We start from the raw sequence: 23,132 nt of genomic DNA, 5'->3' as shown, positions 1-23,132 counted from the left end.
AGCACCAGGAGAGCACAACTCCAGGGAGCACCTAGACTGCCCCTACAGATCTTGTTAAGGGCAAAATCTTCCGGCTGCCATGCACACAGAACATGCACACCTGATTGCAATAGACATGAAAAAAACATCTCAAAGAACAACAGTTATATGAAGGTGGTTAACTGTTTAATCCATCCAGACTCTGATGCTACACTCAGTGAAGGTGGGAGGTGTTAATATTGCTCTCTGCTGCAATAGCCACTTGGCATCTCCCCTGAGATCAGCACTCTGGTGTCCTAAAATTAACTAGACCCAGACAGATTATTTTCTAAAGAGGCAAGATGTGTTTAAAAGGGGAAGATAGGTTAAATAATTGCCCTGGTCTCTAGGGGGCAATTATAAGTCAGGGAAAACACTCCCAGTGAGTTCAGTGGGCTTTGGCTCTGGGGCAGAGTAGAGAATACAGGCCCGGTCTGTTAAATGAGGGTCCTTTTCCATTAGCCCACCTTGTTTTCACCCTCGGTGTCCATCCCTGCAGAGAATACCTTAATGATAACTACAGTAAAAGGGGCATTGGTATGAACCTCTCCAAGGCAGATCCCATTAACACGGCACGGGGCTGCTGAAGGTGGGGTAAGGCGATGGATCCCCCTTGTTCATCTATACAGTGTGTGATACAGAAATGAGGTACAATGGATGCGAGTGGGGCCATGGCTATATGGATCGGGAGGCACACACAGGGCTTGACTTCCTAATCTCCCCTCCCAGCCCAGTCTGTTCTATCTTTAACGCTTCCTGTTGCTGAGAGGAGCCGGGCTGAAACTGATCGTGCTTCCTGGATGTAGCTGGAAACACGCACAGCAAAGACTCCGCTAGTCGTGACTGCCCCATATCTTCCCCCACCCCGCCCCATTCACACTCCACATCAAACGCAGGGCAGGAAACCCATCAATCCAGCCAGCCCCGGGACGTCTCTCCCCCCCGGGGCCTCGAAAAGCCGCTGCAGGAGAGTTGAAACGAAGGAAGCTCAAGGGCCCTTTTCCCTTCCCCTCTCAGCAGTTGGTACAGGTGTGTGTGGGGGCACGTGGCTAAAACATTTCCACGCGAGGAGACCGCAGCTCAAGTGCAAGCAGGGAGCCCCCAAAGGACGGCTTGGAGTTGGCAATGAAGGGAAGGGGGGGGGGAGGGGACGGGAGGGGAGGGGAGATGAGACATAATTTCTGCTCATCCTTCCCCTGGCCAGGGAGAGAGAGATCGATCTGGATCTAGCCAGAGCAGGGGTGGCCGGTGGGAAAACAACCAGCCTTTGGTTTAGCCCCGCGTGTGTTTTACGATGTGCCACTCTGCAAGCTGCCTTGCTCAAGAGCCTGGCGGCGGGGGGTGCGTTTCTAAACCGCTAGCAAAGGGCCTTCAGGGGGTTAGTTTCAAGGGCCCAGTGGCGGAGACAAGAGCAGAGGATGGGGGAGGAGGGCAGGATTTGTGGTTGAGCCTGGGGGCCTCGTGCCTAGCGGGATCGGGCCCAGGAGCGGGAGACCCCTGTCTCAGGAGGCTAAGTGAAAAGCTCGGGGGCGGAACCTGCTTCCTGGCAGGGTTCCTGGCTCCCTTAGAGGGGATCACATCCCCCCTCACACCCATTCCCTTCCCCGCCTTTGGGGGGTGGGTAATGCTAATAACGAATTAATCGCTGTTCGTTGTTGGGTTCCGCTGACCTGCACGGCCTGGCGTCCCCCCGCTTTCTGGTATGTGAGTTTTGGGGAGTCCCTGCTGCCCGAGTGCGAAATGCTCAGAACTGGCTCTCGTGGAGACACCAGCCTTTGGGTGGAAGGAGAATCGGCCGCAAAGGCGCCTGCGAAACCCCAGCCAAACCCGATCTTTTCTCTTCCTGGTCCCTCGCCTGCGGGGGGGTGAAAGGACCAGGATTCTGGTGGCTTTGCGTGGCCCCGTGTCCTTGGATCCTTTGCTCTGAAATGCCCAAGGCACCGCGTTTGCCTTCTCTGCCTCACACGATTGACGAAGCTGGCTGCGTTTTAGGAAACGGGTGATGAGATCTCTCGCAAAGAGCCAGGCTCCCACGCCAAACCCTCCTGCAGACAAATCCCTCAGGGCTGGGAAGCGGGAGGTTGCCAGGTAGATGTGGGTGGGTAAGAGAGAAAAACGTGGGTCTTTTCCTCACATAACCGCTGGTAAAACCCAGGCAGCTTCTAACTACGGTGATCCAGCTCAGAGACCTCCACGGCACAGCCATCAACTCTCCCCTGCCTCGTGTCTTTGCTGATCAAACAGAAAACCGCTGAGATACAAGCGGCCACCACATTGTTCCAAGGGGGGTGGGGGAAATGAATCAACGTTGGGGGTTTAGTGCCCCAGCACCACACTCTGTTTCGCAGTCATTCCCCTGAAGGTTGCTTGGCCATTCCGCAATTGTAAAAGGCAGCACATGTGCAACCGAATCACGATCTAATCCCGGGCAAACCAGGGTGGCATCATATATTTGGTTTCGTTATTTACTTAGTTGTTTTTTGTTTTATTTGTGTGTCACTCTCGGTGTTGTAATGGTGATTAGTTGATTAGTAGGGTTCATTCGCGTGTATGTGGGACCTAGGCCTGTGGGCTACACTTTAATACTGAAAGTGAATAGATTGGTATTTCAATCGAGGTAGTTAGCAGGTTTGTAAAAAGCTAGTGTGGACCCTTCCCCACATGATTGATCCAGATTTATTCTTCACCTTGTGTTAATCATAGAATCATAGAATCTCAGGGTTGGAAGGGACCCCAGGAGGTCATCTAGTCCAACCCCCTGCTCAAAGCAGGACCAATCCCCAGACAATCCCCTTGATACAGTGCATATTGCATGGTTTAGAATTTAAAAAGCCAATATATTTCTCAAGGATAGGGGAAAATACCCCCCCAAATCCCTGCTGCCCTCCAACTTTAAAGGACGGCGATCGTTTTCCACCTGATCTTCTACTTTGTAAATGGCACTAACTTGCTATCTTGGCAGATCATTCTCTTCCAGCCATGGCTTATTGTTTTAAAGAATCAGATTCTCTCCCCCTAGTCCTTTCCACCACACGTTTCACAGACCAGCTACATTGACGGAGCACGATCCGAGAGGCTTTTGTGTTTTCCCGGTTTCAGGATGATTATTTCCCAGGATTTACCGTTTATTTCTCACACACTCCCCGCCCCACTTTAAATCCCCGAGCCCCACATAGATTGCAGAGTCTTTTCCCACCCCTCCCTAAAGCTGATCAGATTAAATTAAAACTAGAGATCCCCCCTCCCCCATTTATGCTTGCAGTGAAGAAATTTGGGGGGGGGGCGGAATCTTACTTAAATGTTCCCTGTCAATTTGCTTTATTTACCCTATTGTCCCAGACAGCTCTCCCCCCCCCCTCTATATCTCCAGCAATTTATTTTGGCTTATTAAATTTAATTAAGAACCGAGTAGGTGTTCCATATTTAATCAAAAAAATGCAGGGGCATAATAACCTCCAGGAGGACTAAAATAAAGAATTGCTATTCAAATGTGGGCAGTCATGGTGCATTTTTTATTATTTTTTTTCTACGGTGTCTTTTTAAGAGCCTCTGAGCATACACACAGAAAAAGCTATAAGGCAAGCAGTCCTAAGTTATTCCTATGCATATCCCTGCAAGAAGTTCCCGCTTTCCTTCGATAAAATTGCCAAATAATAATGAATCATTTCATAAATAATGGGTTTAGAAGCTTATCAGGGCAGGCGGGCCATTGCTGGGGCGTTATCTCTGTTGGCCACATTGCTCTAGGGTTCCGTTCTCCATACTAAATAGGAAACTGGACGTGATGTGGAATTAGATCCTGCTCCAGTGAAGCCACCCAGCACTACCGTAAGAGACAGAAAGGGGTGTGTGTGTGGGGGGGGGGGGAAATATAGCAGCGATGAATAGGCCACAAAATGGCTCCATTCACTTTTACCAATGAAAAGCAAATGGTGAGTATATAGATCTATGCATATATAAAGGAGACAGCGTTGTATTTTGCGCATTGTTTCCAGGGCTTCCTTTTGGAGAGAAAGCGAGCATTTTCACGTTTGTTGCGCAATATATAATAATGCGCAACAAAAATTAAAAAACAATTCTCCGTTGTTCAATGGGTAGAGGCGAGGGGGGAAGGGACGGATCTTTTTTCTTTTTGGGAAATTTCGTTGAGCAAATTGATCCCAAAGCAGCCGGATATTTGATGCTGCAGAGAGAAGGCAGGATTAACAACCCTTTCTTCGGGGCAGATGCAGAAGCGAAGTATAGATATGGGTGTATAGGTTTGGGTAGGGTCGGTTTTGTTCCTTTGCATGGGGATCTGGTTTTGCTATGGAGCCAGTTCGTCGGAAAAGCCCTGTTTGAATCTAGCTGGCAAGAAGCAACTCCAAAATAATGTTTTATTTCGTTCTGTTTTTGTTGGCGGTGGTGCTCCTGGAGGGGAAATGAACGAATACTTGGATTAATGGGCACAAATTTCCCGTCAGATCCATAGTTCTAAACAAAGAATCTAGGACGGGGTTACGACCAGCACAAATTACGCAGGAGAAGTGGAAATTAAGACATTAAAATTATAGGATTCACCACCCCCATGTCTTTCTAGTAGCAAATTCGATCCGAAAGACACAAATTCAATCCGGTTCTCTGCTGATGTTTTAAAAGTATGAAATATTATGAAGGCAAAGAGAAAAATCTGTTGGGAAGGGTTACTTATTTATCTTCCTTCGGAGAATGAAACGATTATTATTTTCTGCCATTGCATTTGAACAGGCTCGGGAAAAGCTTTGTGAAATGATCAGAAAATAAGGTGCTTTGGCTAATGGCTTGTTGGTGATTGTCTGTGTGTTTCGCTGTTATTCCGCCTTGTATATTTGTGAAGGGAAAGGAAGGATGTGTTTAAAATTGCTGATTCTTTCTTGGTTTATTGTACGCTGGTTTAACTCGTTGAAAGAGATCCCAGAATGAAATATTTCCACTTCGCAACTTTATGGAGAGAGATGTGGACTAGACAGACATTAGGCAGAGCTCTCGACCCAGGGAGTTTATGTATCCTTTAGGATTACAACCCTTAAGCAGGCACAAAGACCGGATTTTTTTAAAAAAAATCGTCCTGATTCATGATTAATTTCATGCTATAGGAATCGACAGGAGGGAAATATTTCTGTTGTGTGGGTGAGACTGAAAATAACCGATATTCAGGATTGGATCCCATCTCAAACTTTCAATGAGAAATCCTGACAAATACTGTACTATATAAAAGCTTCAACCTGCCTATTCATCCCCGACTGGCTTTTAGGTTTAATTTCTAGGCCCTGCACTTTTAATAGCCTGTCTGCAAATGTGCAGGCATCGGTTTGAGAAATGCCAGCTGAAGACAAACATCCTGTTTTCGGCTCTAGTCCGGTAATACAAATACATCGTTTGTTTTATTTCGACCCATGTGTGTGATGGGATATATGTAGAGAGAAATCTTTATGTTATAAGTCTATATTGGTAAGGGGTTTGCATCCATGTTAAACCCCCTTATTAATAGAAATATATGAATATCAAGAACAAGATATTTACATATATGTTACATGTAATATAAATTTGTTATATATATAATTAAAACAAATATTTATAAACGTGTTTTAATTATATATATAATTATAAATTTATATATATGTGTGAGTGTATATATAATTATAATTTAATCAAAGAGAATAAATATAGTGTGCATAGATAGTGTTTCTGTCTATATACCCTGTGAATAATATAAACATCCCTATATACATTGAAACTCAATACTTTTTAACGTGATATCCAAATTCCAAGCCCAACTGACACACAAGGGGGGGTGATATTCGGGTCCAGTCCCCCAGTCCTGATTGGCTAGGGTGGGTGTGCGGCCGGCACCCATAGCTACACACCTTTCTATCAGCGTTTGCTATCTTGATGCCGATCTCATTGGCTCCAGGGTTTTAATGTGCAGTTGATCTAAAGGAACTGGGGCAAGAGATCTCCCCCCGCCCCCGGGAATTAGCTGCGTTATTCCGATATGGGTTCCCTTCCTCCTTGCCAAGTCGTGAGTATCCTTGAGGTGAGAGGGGAGAAGGCAGCCCTGAGCCGGAGAGATCTTTTGTTGGAACAGGCCACTCGAGGGGTTCCTACTTCACTAGGACAGATGTGCCTAATGGCTCACACGATGCCATATCCCCACAGCCCCTTTCTGGAGAGGCGGCTGGGAAAGTGCCAGCGCCCTGGGATTTTCTCAGGTCTTCTCTACAAACGACCTGGTTAACTGAGCCCCGCAAAACCCAAGGACATTAAGGTTAGAAAAGCCGAGTCTGGGATCAGATCAGACTCCTGCTTTCGGCAAAGCACTGGGCCCCCTTTACTTACCCCAGCCCTGAAATGACCAAACCAAACTTCAGGAGGAAATAATAATTTCACAGCGTTAAATGCGTTTTGTGTAACGATACATCCATGTGTTTGTCTGACGGCAGACGAGCCACTAAACAGCTCCTTGCCCAGCTGATGGGTCCTGTCTCCTGCCTGCCTTGGCTAATGGATAGAGAAGGAGCCCATAGATTGTTTTTTAAACAACTTGACTTCAAAAGTACCTAACACATTTTGGATACGATCAGGTAGAACAGGTGCAGGATTGGGGTCTTTCGGCCCAAAGCCACGGGCCATTCTGCTTAAAACAAAAACCGACGGTGTAATATGTCCCCCAAATAGGAAACATCAAATGAACCCGATGCTGCTCTCTTTACTCAAGAATAGGCCCCGAGTAGACATTTGTTTTGGAGCAATATAACTGTTTCCCATTGCTGTCACATTTGATCAGACTCCACGTCCTGGTTATAGACAAAGCTAGTCGTTTGAAATGAATGGGAAGTCTGTCTGTTTTTTCTGTCTATCCACATACAGCCTATCTATCTATCTATCTATCTATCTATCTATCTATCTATCTATCTATCTATCTATCTATCTATCGTATAATACTCTACTACGTTAACACGGAAATACTAAATTCTTATATTTCTCAGCAAAACATTGCAATCATCGTATATAGATTAAGTATTACATTCTCCTCATGCAAGATTTTATATATATATATATAGTTTTATATATCCAAATTGCAAGCCTAATTTACGCATAAGGGGGGATTATAATATATATAGATAGATAGTTATATATATAATTATATAGTTATAGTTATATATAGAGAGAGAGAGATATCGTTATATAGTTATATCCTTATATATATAGTTGAAGTTATATATATATATATAGTGTATATAAAAATATACAGACACCGTATATATTTCTCAGCAAAGCCATTGTGATCACTCTGTTGCATGAGTAGAATTTCATACTTCAACTATATCTCCCTGTATAACAACATAAATATCGCAATGACTTTGCTGAGAAATACATACATTACATGTGTGTGTATTAGATTGCAATGGTTCAGTGTCAAAGCAATCAAACGTAATGCTGTGTTTAAAGCGAAGGATTATAATATAATGCTATATATTTGTATATAAACTTATTGTGATGCAATTTAATCGCCACAATGGCCCTGCATGTTATAGCGTATGTGTGTATATATGCGTGTGTATATAATGTAGGATACCCACACATGTAAATACTGCTATCCAGTGTGTGTCTGTGTCCAGATAGAAGTATAATCCCCCTTTAAACAGTTCTCGAATTAGAAATAGACACGTTCTTTCATGCTCTTTAGAGCTCGTAACAACGATGCATTCATCTTCAAATCAATAGTTTCCACGAAGGTTGGTTGAATTCAAAAGCGTAACCTGCGGTAGCAGCAAAACCGGGTTTCCATTGGAAATCTCGCCAACAAACGCCTGTTTAGCCCTGTCCTTTCGTCGGCATTAACTGAAATCAAACGAAAAATAATGTTTCATTTCGTTCTATTTTTGTTGTTGCTCCTGGAGGGGAAATGAACGAATACTTGGATTAATGGGGACCGAAGCTCTCGGTTTACCCTTCGATAAAAATGTGCTGTTTAAACACCATCACATCCACGTCTTCAGACCCTGGAGTTTATTCTCTCTCTCTCTCTGGACTGCAAAAAAATTAATAGAAAAGAAACCGATTCCAGCGGTGGCTGAGTCACCTGCCAGTGCAACAGCCAATGTTGGCTCAAGGAAAAAATTAAATGTGAGTCTTAAACAGGCAGCACAGAGATATTAAGCTAAGGCTAACGGTGGAAGGAATATGATCCCTGGGCTTTGGGGGATTGCACCCAGCCCATCTCTTGGCCGCCCCTGGCTCCGGTGAACCCTCATCTGTTTAAGGACTGGGTGAAATTCTGGCTCCACGTAGGTCTAGGGGCCTTTTGCCATTGACTTGAAAGGGGCCAGGATTTCATTTTTCGTCCTGCACTGGCGGAGAAGCTGCCCGAGCGCTTCCGTACAAAGAGCTAAGTGCTCCCCTCTTCTGAGCCAAAGAACCGTTTGGTTAATTCTCCTGCTACGAAATCATTGCGGCAGGAGCCTGGCTCCCAGGCCGGAACAATGGGCTCCTTCGCGGCCCCGGTGTGTTTGCCTGGACGCTGATGTCAAACTGTCAACATCTGTCACGGTCACCTCTTTTCTGTTCCTTTTTTCCTTCACCCCTTCTTTCCCCCTCTTTTTATCCCTTTTCTTTCTTTTTCCCTCCCACTTTTCTTCTTTCTTTCTTTCCATCCCTCTCCCAAGCATCTTTCTTTCTTTCTTTCTTTCTTTTTCTTTCTCCCCCCGCTCGGCTGGGCGGTCTGTCCGCCTCGCAGGGGTGCCCTGGGCTCCCCCCACCCCCTCACCTCCTCTCCTCTCTCCCCCAGGACGATGGAGCGGCTGCCGGCGGAGCTGCCCCCCAGTGACCCGCGGGATGCCCGGCCCCTCCAGCAGCACGATCCGGGAGCGGAAGGCACGAGCGAGCCGGAGAGCAGCCGCGGGGGGATGGAGGTCCCAGGAGAGCCCCAGCTGCTGCTCAATGGGGTTTCCAAGGAGACGGGCCGGCCCTCCCCCGGGCCCCCCGCCGCCGCCGTGCCGGTGATCGAGCTGGTGCGCAGGGACATAAAAGGCCGCGAGGCGCCCGGCGAGGCGATGCAGAGAGCGCCGGGCGCCGAGCCGTGCAGAGCCCCGGCCGAGGCCGCCTGCGACGCCCGCATGGTGCAGCTGAGCCCCACGGCGCTTCCCCTGCCGGCGGCCGGCAGAGCCATGCTCTACAACATCGGCCAGCCGCTGGCCGCCATCAACAGGTCCGTGCCCTGCCCGATCTCCCAGTCCGTCCGTCCTGTCGTCTGCCTGGCTGCCCTCGCTCCGGCTGTCTCCCCACTAGTGTCCCACAGCAGCATCCGCGCCCTCTCCTCGCCTGAGATGAAGTCTTTAGTACCGTTTCTTCGGAAACCTGCAGGATTCTTTCTCTTCTTCTGTCTGTCCGACCGCTCTCTGTCTTCTTGTCCTGCACGTGGCTATCATCTATCTATCTATCCCTGTACACCTCCTCTATCTATCTATCTATCTATCTATCCCTGTACACCCCCTCTATCTATCTATCTATCTACCCATCCCTGTACACCTCCTCTATCTATCTATCCATCCCTGTACACCCCATCTATCTATCTATCTATCTATCTATCTATCTATCTATCTATCATAAAACCTGAAGTTCATAAGGACAGGAGGTTGTCTGGCAAAGGAACCTTTCTCTATCCGGGCATGCAATATTTGTGTGTGGATAATTGTGGGGGAGTTTATATGTATGTAATTTTGCAAAGCAAAACACCTGTTGTAGCCCTTGAACAAGGGTAATTTTTATATATATACTGCATACGTTAAAATCATATTAAAATGTAATATTTTAAATGCAAAGGTGTAAACGTAGCCAGTGCTATATTTATCTAATGGGCAATTTTTTTGGTTCCTTGAAGAAATCTCTCAGCTCTTTGCACGGGTGAGATGTGTGCGACCCTACAAATAATCATGACAGTGGGAAGAGATTGCTTCAGAATAGGCATTGTATGTAGTGTGTGTAAATGAATATACATACACCCTACAATGCAGTTATATAATGCAATTCAATTCCATTTTCTCTCATTCAATACAAATTAATAGTAGTTTAGCATATGTGTGTTATATATCATCTCGAGAAACCTGTTCCAGAGATCAGGTAGCCCCCTGTCTGAAAAGACATGCCAGAAAGTGCACATAAATGTATTAGAATTCTATCACATTGATTGGAAGACCTACAGATTTTTATCCTGGTTACTTAAGACAGATGTCTGTTGTGCTGCATATGTAAGTGTATGTATAATGTGTATATGTATAATGTGTATATGTGTATATATATCTGTACACACAAGTGCATACATATATCCTCAGCTGGTATCAACTGGCATAGCTCGATAGATTTGAAAGTCCCTTTGATGTCAGTGGAGCTATGCTGATTTACACCAGCTGAAGATCTGGCCTATAATATCTAATAGTTCTTCTTCAAGTGGCTGCTGCACAGATGCCCATGGTGCTTCCCAGGAGCGGAAATGTGCAGAGTCCATCTCAAAGAACCCTGGTGACAAGGGAGAACACTTCATGAAGTGTGTCTGTGTGTTTTCCTCATTTTTTTTCTAACTTTTTCTTTGGACCTTGTTTGCAGTGGGTTTTTTGGAGAGCCAGACAGCTTCTCAATGTACAACAACAACAGAATGAAAAGAAGACCATCTCCTTATGAAGTGGAGATCAGTGATGGTGAGAATCTTTTATTCTGCCCCTGATGGTGTATATCAAGTGCAAAGAGGTGTAGATGGTGCTTAATGTTGGTGACATAGAATATCAAGGTTGGAATGGACCTCAGGAGGTCATCTATCTAGTCCAACCCTCTGACAGATTAATGTCCTAGATCCCTAAATGGTGTCCCCAAGGATTGGGCTCATAACCCTGGGTTTAGCAGGCTAATGCTCAAACCACTGAGCTATCCTATTCTATCCCATCCCTCCCGTGGGAAGGTTGCTTAGACCAACATGTGTTGGGATAAAATACAAAGCACTAAAAGGATGAGGGAGAGGATGACATCACTCCTACTGTCTGATAGCATGCTCCTGCCCTGGTCTTGACTCCTGGATAATGGAACCAATATTTCCTGCTCCATCTGGTAACCAGTCTGATGATGAAGGACTTAATAATATTGCCCCAGTTCAGCAATGCACTCTAGCAGGTGTTTAATTCCATCCCTGTTCTGCAAACCACTTAGCTCTTGTTTAAGGCTATGTCTACAGAGCCCATGCTGGCCTAACCCCCTAGTGTAGATAAAGTGTACAAAACAGAAGGGGTTTTTCTGCCAGTGCAGGAACGCCGCCTTCCTGAACAGCGTTAGCTATGCTGACCGAAGTGGTCCTCTGTCAGCATAGCTGCATGCACACGGGGGGTTTTATCAGCATAGCTACATTGTCTAGGGAATGTGGGTTTTTCACCCCTGGCCCTAACTGACATAGCTATACCAGTATAAGTTTTAAGTGGAGACCAGGCCTAAATCCCATTGTAGCGAGAGAGACTTGTATACATGCTTGAGTGCTTTGCTGAACTGGAGCCATTCTTCCGAGGTGCAGTAATTGCAAAAATACGTCAGCGAGTCACCATATATAGAGGCTTGCCTTGTGCCAGAAGCTCTGAAGCAGAATTCTCCTTTGAAATTGACCGGTTCTGCTTCCAGACTGATGACCCAGAGTTTATAATGTATTTTTAAAAATCCTTCAAAGTACAGAAGGAATTAAAAAGCCTAGGATACTATCTCACTGCCTGCCCCTGCACAGTCCTATTGGTTTCAGTGGGAATGGCTGTGTGAGTAAACACTCCTATGTGTGTATGTTTCCAGTCAAAGGTCCTTGGTTTTTAAATCAAAGCCTAAAGCTCTCCATGGTGACAGATGTCTATATAAATGAGATGAAAGGATAAAAAGAAAATGCATTTTAAATGAGAAAACATTGAAATCCACAAAAGCCTGGAAATTCAGTTACCTTCATTTTTCTTTCTTTTTCGCTAACCTATCCAAATAAAACCCCAGTCCTCCACGTTTCAAAAGAAAATGGTGAGGCTAACACAATGCTTGCAAAACATCACTCCAGGCTCACTGCATTGATGTTATTCCCTTTCCCTCCATCCTCTGTCTGTTTGTCCATTTATATTGTAAGCTGATTGGGGCAGGGACTGTCTCTCGCCATGTTTCTGCACAGCACCTAGCAGAATAGGGTCCGTATCTTGGTTGGGGCCTTTAGGTTCTACCATTATATAAGTAATAATTAAGGCTGACAGATAAAAACACAAGTGTGTATCAATGTCATTAGAGTCTGAGCAAGAGTTTTAACCTTACCGCAGAGTTCACTTGTTTTTAGCTTAGATGTGAAGTTTTACTCATATATAATACACTCAATAACTGTTTAGATGAGCAGTACACATATAAATGTATTTGAAAGAAAACTGAATATGTATTTACTAGATAATGTTTTAGGTATAATCATTGGGCCTGATCCTGTGCATCTCAAATTGGTTGATTAAGTATTTGCCAGATCAGGCCATTGAACTAGGATAATTTTGGAGAGTGTATCTCAGGGAGCAGATTGGGACCCTGAGCCTGCAAACACTTATGCATGTGAATAACCTTAAAGTTACATGAGTGAGTGTTTGCAGGCCCAGAGGGCCTGATCGAAAGCCCACTCCAGTCAGTGGAAAGATTCCAAGGGGTTTGGGATCAAATTTATATTTAGCAAGTCAAGTAAATAGGGCAAAATTGTGCCCCTAAACATGACCATGCAACTTCCACTGACATCAATGAACTGCAGCTGATACAAGAAAGTGTAATGTCTTCAGAAAGGTTGTGGTTCATCTGTCAAGGAGTATTTCATATCTGACAAGATTTGCAACATGGGGCATTTGAGGGGAGAAACAGAGACATTAAACTAGGAGTGGTCTTTGGGACATAGAATGGCAAAATAGGCCTGGACTGTTTCTCCTAAAATAGGGGCAATGTAGGTATGCAAATTTCAGTTTTTGGATCAATGGCAGCTGTCAAGCTTTGCAAGTCAGTTCGATTTAAGATCAAACCAGAATGAGCAGGTGGAGAATTGGCATTCACAGAGGCAGGGGACTGGATAGCGCATCAGTGAGGTACAGAAATGAGAGTATGGTGGTCAATTTTAGGCCTTTCAGTTGCTTCCTCTGCCAACCAGAATAGTGGCTTAATCTCGCCTGTTTAAAACCTGCACTTAGAAGAAACTGATAGCAGACAGGCCAGTCACTGACCCAGAAATATGTCTGAAGATTCTAAGACAACAATATCTATTGCAAGCAGAGTCTCAGTAGCTCCTGATGTCAGCTGGGCAGATTTTTCACTGGCTCCCCCGCCTGCAATGCCTGCTCTACTTAGCTTATTGGATCATGAGTAACAAACCACCCGGCTTCCTGGCTTTCTCCCAGCCTTCATGTTCACCCCTACAGGGCTCAGCCCTGAACTGCACAAGCTGAACTGCTTCAGAGAGGGAGAGTTGGGAAGCCCCAAAAGTAACTCCAATCAAAATCCTTTTTCGTGAAAACATTTTGTCGAAGTGTTAAAATGTTTTGACCGCTCTCCAAGCCAGCTGCAAAACAAATAAATACATAATGTTCACAAAAAGTTTTGAAAACTGTTTGCAAAAAAATTCTGTTGGGATTTTGAAAAATGTCTTCTGCTTCTCCTTTTGATTTTTATTATATTTAATAAATTATGGAGAAAGCCCTATTCAATCTTCCGAAATACTTACCGGATAAATTTCATTTAGAAGAACACCTCCGTTTTTCACGACCTATCCACAAAGCATCCTGTGTTATCCATCACTTAAAATCTTTAAATCAAGAAAGGATGACTGTTTTTCTAAAAGATATGCTTCCGTTCAACCATAGTTACTGGGTTCAATGCAGGAATCCAGAGATGAAATTCTACACCTGCATTGTGTCTGATGTCAATGCAGGAATCGGGGTGAAATTCTACAGTCTGCGTTATGCCTGATGTCATCTTAGATAATCACAGCATTTTTAAAAATTTATGAATGAATTCCTTAGGGGCACCAGCGAACTCAATGGTTATTCTGTGCATGCAAGATTGGACCCTTGGTTATTTTAAATTTTTTGTTAGGCTAGTGATCTCTAATATTTTCCCACTCAAATTCAAAAGCAACAAAAGAGATTTTGTAATATTAAACAAAACCCTCTCTGCATGAGAATCTGATTTCCATGTTTCTTGCTATTTTTTTTAAGCTCAAGGGAGTCTGTTTGAGTCTTGGAATTGTGCTTTGTAACAGGAATGCTGAGGTTATGTCTACACTGCGTTGTAAACCTAGCTCTGTGGGAGCTGCACTTGGTGTTTCCACACTCATGCTCATGCTTGAGTGTCCAGACTGCATTGTAAACCTGGCTTTGCAATTGCTGGACCTAGGCCTCACAGCTGGGCTGCCAGTACACGCATTCTGCAAGGTCTGCAGCTTGAGCTGTGTCCACAGTGCAAAATGACAAGGCTTGGACCTGAGTCCCAGCAGGAATCGGCCTCTGGCCCACCCCCCTAGCAGGGTCCTAGAAGGCCCCAGTTCCTGAGTGCTTGCTGATCCAAGCCAGACTGATTTGCACGTAGATGGAAAAGGGCCATGGGCTTAAACCTGAGTCAGACCCTGGGCTTAATGTGCAGCATAATCATACCCTGAGAGATCTTTAATGATAGGCTAGCAGTGCAAATTGCCCTGCTATTGTTGTTATTTGGGTCATGGTATTGCCTGGACACCCCACCTGGCATTGGGGACCTGTGTTCAGGGTGATGTACAAATCCAGAGTAAGAACCAGTCCCTGTCATTAAGATCTTACAACTGCATTTAAATGCTCAGTTGTGGTGCTCTTTGGGAGTGGAAGAATGGTCTCATGGCTTAGGTGCTTGACTGGGATTGTGGAGATGTGGGTTTTAGTCCTGGCTCTGCCAGCAACTCCCATTGTGACCTTGGGCAGGTCACTTTGATCTCTCTGAGCTTCTCCTTTCCATCTGTACAATGGGGCTGAGAGTGCTTCTGACCTCCCAGGGCAATCAGGAGGGTAAATTCATTCATGCTTGTGAAGTGCTTAGATGCTACAGGGATGGAGGCCTAAGAAAACTTGAAAATTGCAGAATTAAATTTTTACTTAATCATGGTGATTCTTGCTCTCATGCACAGGTTGATCACCAGATTTGGGGTCGGGAAGGACATTTTCCCCCCACGGCACATTAGCAGACACCTCGGCTTTTTCGCCTTCCTCTGGAGCATTGAGCATCTGTTAGGATCAGGTGGGCGTATCCCACACGATCAATTTCCTGCGTATGCAGGGGAGGGGGGAAGCTGGGGTGGGCAGTGATGGACCTCAGTCCTTCCCATTTTCTGTGATTGTTCTTGTTGTTATTTTGGGTGGATTTATTTTTAACGGTGGGGAGGGGAAAGGGACTATTGTGCATTTCAACTATGCAGCTCCTGGTAATGTGACTGAGATGTGTCTATTTGCTTATACGTAGCTGATTTGGTTTGGAGGGGCCAGTAGCTTGACTCTGTTGCAGCAATGACTGTGGTTGCTTAGAAGTGTTTCCAATTGCAAAGCCCATGGAATGGATTTTTCTCGCAACACATCATGTGTCAGTGTTTTCTTTTCCCCAGCCAGCATTTCATTTCCTAGCATCTGGGATTTCTGTCTTTTCTGATCTTCAGGGTAGATTTATCAGGAGGCAGCCACATTTTACTAGTATGTTGCAACAATATTGTAAGTGAGCTTCAGAGCACGTGGTCTATTATCCATTTGCTATAGCTGAACTCCCCAGCCCAGGAGTCCATGTGCATGTTAACAACCAAAACACGCACAGTGCAGTGGGCACATGGCTAAAGCCAAAGTGTCCCACTGGTAGGCACAAATATTGGGTGATGATGGAACACTGGGCAGTCTAAACAACTGACCACCGGCAGGTGCATATTGGTCAGTGACTTATTCCCACCATGATGCAGTAATCAGACAAGGGATTTCAAGAGATTAGCGTGTGGTCATGTGTCTGTACAAGGTCATGAGATCTGTCATTCAGTGTCACCCCCATCGATATTACACATACATTTGTCCTTGGTGCTGTGCTTTTCCAGGCACATCTCTCGTCTTTAGAGTGGTTTTTGCCATGGCAACCCTTCCAGAGGCTCATGAGGTCTGCTGCTAGGCCCCCTCAATAACGATTTATGGAAAGCAAATATGTAATAATGATACTAATATACTATGTGGGTACTATTTGGGTAGAAGTTGCACTGTCCAATAGTTGGAATGAATGCCCACTTGTACATGCTTCCACTGGTCCAGGGAAATGGGATGCTGAGACTGCACTCTAACCTGGATCTTATGCATGGCAGGACCCACTGATCAATCTTTCCCCTCCATGCATACAGCCCCCCACCAATGGCAGTCGGCGTTATGTTCACACATTGAAAGGAGAACACACTGTCAATGTTGCTGTCTACCTGGTCTTCTGGGATGTTACCTGTTTTAGGTTAACACACTCATTCTAAAACTGGCCATCGGGTAAAACTAGCAATTTTGAATGGAGTCACTGCTGGCCAGGCTAAATTAACAGCAGTATGTTATTGTTGTTTCCCCTCCGACAAAAGTAAATCAAAATAGAATCAGGTTGAGGGTATCCACAGGACAGGAAAAGCATGGTCAGCGACCGCATCATTGTAAGGTGCTCCAGCTGCTTTGCCAATGCTCCACAATGCTGACCTGATGGGAAAGCTTCTAAAACTGGTAGGGCAGTTCCAGGATGATTTGGTTCCTGGTCTCCATTCAGAATTCCAACAGAGGCACTCATTTTTGTTTGTTTGGTTTAAGAGTTGGGTTTTATTTCTGTGGGGGAGAGACGCTGGTTTTGTAATGTGGCTACCTGTTCCCAAGGAATTGGTCTGAGTACCAGCAACTCATTTCACGTATGGACACGTAACAGCTTTAAGCTCCCTACCAGCTTTGGGTTTGTATCAAAATTTTCAGTTCCCATTGGCTTGAACGGAAGTTGTGGCAATTCTAAAAAAACAGACCACTTCTGTTGAGATGCCTACCTAGGGAAGTAGGTGCCTAAAGTTAGTCAGTCACACTGGGAAATTTTGACCATTAAGTGAAATGATAAATAATCTGTTTAATGGCTCCCCTAATCATGCACTATTGTAATTTCAGGTCCTCATACAAAAGTGGTCCGCCGTATTTTTACCAATAGCCGGGAAAGGTGGAGACAACAGAATGTCAACGGTGCATTTGCAGAGCTTCGTAAACTCATTCCGACCCACCCACCTGATAAAAAACTGAGCAAGAATGAAATTTTACGTTTGGCTATGAAATACATCAACTTCCTGGCCAAACTGCTTAATGACCAGGAAGAAGAAGGAAACCAAAGGAGCAAAGTGAACAAAGACACTGGGATAGTCCAAGAGGATCTCCTGCAGGACATGTTGTCTCCAAATTCTAGCTGTGGAAGCTCTTTAGATGGAGCAGGGAGCCCCGACAGCTTCACAGAAGAACATGAAACATTAGATTCAAAGCATACGAGGAGTCTTCATCACTCCATTCTTCCTGTAGAAGGCAATGCCCAGCGATGACGACCTTACAGATCCCTCTTAAAACACAAAGGAGGGAAAAGTAAACCCTAAGTCTCTAGGTCTTGGAATTACACTGTATTTTCCCAACTCTACATCTCCAGAAAGAATATTTCTAAAGGTCACAATCCCTGAACTAAAAGGACAGCAAGTTGATGGAGAACAAGACCAAATCAAGTGGACATTCAACATTTAGGTACTTGATCGGATGGAGATGAAAGTCATCTTATTGTACATATTGTTCATGGATGTAATACTGGATGGGGGGAGGGAACATTGCTGACGCCTCCTCAATATCAAGTGATTTGATAATGGTCTCTTGAAACAGAATAATCATGGCTCAGAAACAGGCAGCAACTCCCTCTTTCACTGCCAATGGAAGCTACGTGTTCCTTCCATTTGCATGTGGCACTTGGAAGCTACCAAAATCTCTAACAGTTCTGCAGCATCTCTCCAAACTATTCTAATGACGTATATGCAACTTGTCGGTGTGGAAGTTAGGACAATGCCTTCTTGTTGTCCAAGAGCTTTTGACTTTACCTTTTTAAAGAGCTGAAAAATGCCTCCCACTAAAGAACTATTACAAGGAAAGAGACTTTTTTTTTTTCAAAAAACCCCCAAACCTTAGCCTAACTTTGTATTGTTTGAGGTGTTGTATTTATGATGTGGAATTTCTTCTGTTTAATAACCGTCATGCAGTATCCACTGAAAGAAAAGGTACATAGATGTTTCCTTCTCTCTCCCCTCCCAACTATTGTGCAATGGCTGAAATCCTGGCCCTGTTGAAGTCTACGGGAATCTCATCATTGGCTTCAGTGGGGACATGACGTCACCCAAGGATTACACATTTCAGTATGGATGAGCGGGAATTTTCCTTGCAATTGTTATCCTGGTATTTTTGTTTAAAACAAAGGCAGGGATGGAATAACAAATTGTGTGTGTGTAGAAGGGATATAAAAGAGATTTAATTATGTGCTTTGAATTGTTGGGTTTTACCCATTTGGAAAGGATGTTTTTTTCACTTACTCTCTCCCCCCCTGCTCCCCAGTCTGTTCATTAGTCCCCCGGTTTGATCCTGACACTTTGTCTACTTAAGACTTCTACTGGAGCCTTGTCTACACAAGGATGTGGCCATCTCTAAGAGTTCTCAGAAGCAAAGCAGTTGACCTGGACTCTGAGACTCACAGCCACAGGTTTGTTCTTGCTATGTAGATTTACACTAAGGCCTGGTCTACACTTGGGGGGTGGGGGGATCGACCTAAGGTACGCAACTTCAGCTATGAGAATAGCGTAGCTGAAGTCAACATATCTTAGTTTGACTTACCTTGCATCCTCACGGCACTGGGTCGATTGCCACGGCTCCCCCTGTCAAATTTGCTTCTGCCTGTCACCGAGCTGGAGTACAGCAGTCGATGGGAGAGCGATCGGGGATCAATTTATCACGTCTACACTACATGCAATGAATCAATCCCCGATAGATCGATGGCTACCCGCTGATCTGGTGGGTAGTGTAGATGTAGCCTGAGATTCAGTGCTTTTGCATACAGCAATTCCCAGGCATGCAGACATACTGTAAGTTGGTGGCCACATACAACCAGATCACTTTAAAACAGAAATTATCCTCCAACTGGAGACATCCATCGAAGGACTTAAAAAACGTGGCCTAGATTCTCATCTAGTGCAAATCAGAGTCATTCCATTGACTCCCATACTAAGTCAGTTTACACAGGCTGAGGAGCTAGACCCTGTGTATCTCATGAACAGCAGAACCTACATAGGACTCTCTCTTTTTCCCACTTGCTAATGCTTGATGGAGCAATCACACCAGAAACAAACAATCTCATTATCCACTTGCTCGACAGAGATTCAGAAAAATCCACATGACGCTGGAAAGTCCCCTTCTTTGTAAGGGAAAATCACTAGATGAGTACACTTCATACAACCCTATCTCTTATTTATCGTAGGTGTTGAGGTACAAGGCGATGCAGATATTTCCACGTGTGAGCATTTATAGCCATTAGTTTGCGTATTGGAAAGACAGGTTGTCCCAATTTTACTTCAGGGTACAGTCACTTCCTTTTTTCAATGCCTGTTTATGAAAATCGGTCGATACTATCTTGGAAATAATATGAGCGAGGCTGGGTTCTCTTGGTGTTGTGTGGGGGTATATTTAGGAGGATGCTCTGAGTTCCCCACTGATATTTTAGGGTGATCCCATTCCCGTAAATGGTCTTAGAATTCACTCCTATGCAGAGGGCCAGTGCATCGCACATATAAAGTCCTCAAATGGGGTTCAGTTGAGACTTACATTATGTGGGCATTAGTCAGGGTCATTTTCACCATCTGGTCTTATTTAAAGGCCAGACCTTGCTCCAAAGGGAGTTGTCACTGACTTCAACTCAGACACTGGTCAGGGACGCTTTCTGTGATGGAGGGAACTATATAGTGGGGTAAGAAATTGGAACCTGAGCCTGAGAGATGCTGAGGACTCTTAGCTCCTGCAGGGGGCGCTCATCACTTTGCAAGATCAGGGGCTCAGTAGTTTCTGGGGAAGGAGGGAGAGAAATTTTGTTAGGAAGATGAAGGCTTGTTCCTTTTTTTTAAGGGATTGAAATAATGACATTTTACCCCTTTTTGGATGGATATTCCAAGACAAGTCATTTCAAATGTTAGAAATCCCCCTTCCCCCCCTTTTTTTTGTATCTGAAAGGAAGACAAAAATGGTACAACTGATAATCCTTTTACAAAGCACGTGTATTTGTAGCCTCTTAGCAGAATACGGCTTAAGTATATCTGAGGTATGTATAGTTGTACTTTAATTGTGATTTGAATGGTACAGCTCCTAATTCTCCGTCTCTTCTGCCTGCTCTATGTCTTGGTGTATATAACATCATCCCATTTATGTTTGGAATCAGCACTTTCAGTCAATGTTGTACTCTGTGACGAGTTCTTTTCTTTTCCTTTTTAAAATTCCTTTGGTTTCTGCATTTTTCTGCAGAAGTTAAGTAACCAGCCCTGGTACCCTTATTATCTTTGTAAAGCCGATTAGGCAACCCACTGTGGATGTGCTATTTAGAAAACACATTTGTTGTAATGTGTGTGTATATATAAATATATATATATAATGAATATATCGAGAATATTTCTAAATAAAGTTTTACAAGTCAGCCTCTGTGCTTTATTTAATGCTTGTCATTCAGTATTTTCCCCTTCCATTTTCATGAGCTGTAACTGCAACCGGATGTCAGTGGGTGTTATAACAGAAGGTGGGAGTCGACTGCAGTCTCTTTAGCTCAAGTCGGAGGGAGTCCAGTATTGCCTACCTCAAGGATGAGTGTAGCTTTAAAAAAATAAAAGGCAAGATGGACTTAAAAATCGTGAGATCCTTTTAACAATAATAAAACACGTTCCTTTTCTCTGCCTTTTCCAGCTCTTCTCTGCAACCAGCAGGGCTAGAAATTTCACTTATTTTCAAAAATAAAAGCTGAGATTCTCTTGCCGCCTCTTGATTCCAAGAGCTGGGGATTTAGGAAAAACGCCAAACATCATGAGACACATGAAAGTTGGCAACATGGAGACTCATGCGATTAGTTGTGGTGGTCATCATGATACATTTAAGTGCAACACACTGGACACAAGTGACTCGGACACTGACCTGGGGTTGAGGAGACCTGGGTTCCAATCCCAGCTCTGTCCTGTGCCTCAGTTTTCCCACCAGGAATTAATAATACTGACTTTCTTTGTACTGTGCTTTGATATCTGAAGATGAAAAGTGCTATATAAGTAGTAGGTATTATTGTACTATTTCTAACTTCCAGGATTCAGCCAACTCCGATGTTAAATATTTTGTGTCTCTTAGCAGGAGCACAGAAGGGGAGAAATCCTACACATAGAGAAAGAATTAAATTAAAAGTGAAAGAAATAAGGATAATAGGAAGGGGGAAGGTGTTAAGGGAGCCCTCCTGTTTAATGTGCTCATTTCAAACATGGCCATTGTGACGAAGAGCAAATTAGCTGTGTTGCTTGACTGCTAAATGTTCCCATGGGGGAAAAGAATTCCCCCTTCACATCTGGGCTCACCACTTATTTATGAAACAAACTGACATTTTTACAATGGAGAAAATGGTGTTTCCATCCTATACTCAAGTCTCTGAGATGAGGGCTCAGTGGAGAGAACAGAAGAACATAAGAACGGCCATATTGGGTCCGACCACAGGTCTATCTAGCCCAGTATCCTGTCTTCCAACAGTGCCCAATTCCAGGTGCCCCAAAGGGGATGAACAGAACAGGTCATCCTCAAGTGATCCATCCTGTGTCGCCCATTCCCAGCTTCTGGCAAATAGACACCATCTCTGCCCATCCTGGCTAATAGCCATTGATGGACCTATCCTCCAGGAATTTATCAAGTTATTTTTTAAACCCTGTTATAGTTTTGGCCTTCACAACATCCTCTGGTGAGGAGTTCTGCAGACTGACTGTGTGTTGTGTGAAAAGATACTTCCTTTTCTTTGTTTTAAACCTGCTGCCTATTAATTTCATTTGGTGACCTCTAGTTCTTGTGTTATGAGAAGGAGTAAATAACACTTCCTTATGTACTTTATCCTCACCAGTCATGATTTTATAGACCTCTATCATATCCCCTTCAGTCGTCTCTTTTCCAAGATGAAAAGTCCTACTATTATTAATCTCTCCTCATATGGAAGCTGTTCCATACCCTAGTCATTTTTGTTGCCCTTCTCTGTACCTTTTTCAATTCCAATATATCTTTTTTAAGATGGGGCAACCACATCTGCATGCAGTATTCAAGGTGTGGGCGTATCATAGATTTATATAGAGGCAATATGATATTTTCTGTCTTATTATCTGTTCCTTTCTTAATGATTCTCAACATTCTGTTTGCTTTTTTGACTGCCGCTGCACATTGAGCGGATGTTTTCAGAGAACTATCCACAGTGACTCCAAGATCTCTTTCTTGAGTGGTAACAGCTAATTTAGACCCCATAATTGTATATGTATAGTTAGGATTATGTTTCCCAATGTGCATTACTTTGCATAATGAACTGAGTTTCCATTTAAACAAAGTTAACTTTTAGAAATGCTTTAATACGTGAGGAGGGTAATTGCTTTTTAAAATAGATCATTATCAAGAGACGTGTAGAAATAAATACTTTTTAAATGAGAGACCCTACAGCACTTACTTACAAACTAAGTTACCTACAATTATTGAGTCTGTGTGTGTCTGTGTGTGTGTGTGTAAAAACAGCTATACTGGGTCCGATCAATGATCCATCTAGCCCAGTATCCTGCTGTCTAAGCGTGGTCAGTGCTTCACAGGGAATGAACAGAAAAGGGCAATTTAGAGTGATCCACCTCTGTCATCCAGTCCCAGCTTCTAACAGGTTGAGACTTAAGAACACCCGGACCACGGAGTTATGTCCCTGACCGTCTTAGCATAGCCACTGGTGGACCTATTCTCCATGGACTTATCTAATTC

General features: G+C 44.1%; 1 protein-coding gene across 5 annotated transcripts; it reads left to right on the top strand.

The window, feature by feature from the left end:
• The first annotated feature begins 958 nt into the window (after positions 1-958).
• On the top strand, positions 959-20,805 carry TAL1 (TAL bHLH transcription factor 1, erythroid differentiation factor). Of its 5 annotated transcripts, none has more exons than XM_075067591.1 (4): positions 959-1,047; positions 8,828-9,247; positions 10,642-10,733; positions 17,223-20,805. In XM_075067591.1, exons 2-4 carry the CDS (start codon positions 8,832-8,834, stop codon positions 17,639-17,641), a joined length of 927 nt encoding a protein of 308 aa, XP_074923692.1. In that variant the 5' UTR covers positions 959-1,047; positions 8,828-8,831; the 3' UTR covers positions 17,642-20,805. The 5 variants fall into 5 exon arrangements, with proteins under 5 accessions (XP_074923692.1, XP_032660900.1, XP_032660902.1 ...); XM_032805009.2 differs by lacking the exon at positions 959-1,047 and adding an exon at positions 3,784-3,950; XM_075067590.1 differs by lacking the exon at positions 959-1,047 and adding an exon at positions 3,996-5,397.
• The last annotated feature ends 2,327 nt before the right edge of the window (positions 20,806-23,132 follow it).

Source organism: Chelonoidis abingdonii, chromosome 7 (genome assembly GCF_003597395.2).
Source record: "Chelonoidis abingdonii isolate Lonesome George chromosome 7, CheloAbing_2.0, whole genome shotgun sequence".
Lineage (NCBI taxonomy): Eukaryota > Metazoa > Chordata > Testudines > Testudinidae > Chelonoidis > Chelonoidis abingdonii.
This window is presented reverse-complemented; position numbering and strand designations above follow the sequence as displayed.

Excerpts from the sequence above, each read along its gene's own strand:
- TAL1 (XM_075067590.1), top strand. The coding sequence starts at position 5,333 with ATGTGCAGGCATCGGTTTGAGAAATGCCAGCTGAAGACAAACATCCTG. Across the intron at positions 5,398-8,827 it reads CTGTTTTCGGCTCTAGTCCG|GACGATGGAGCGGCTGCCGG; the intron begins GTAATACAAATA and ends TCTCTCCCCCAG. Across the intron at positions 10,734-17,222 it reads TGAAGTGGAGATCAGTGATG|GTCCTCATACAAAAGTGGTC; the intron begins GTGAGAATCTTT and ends TTGTAATTTCAG.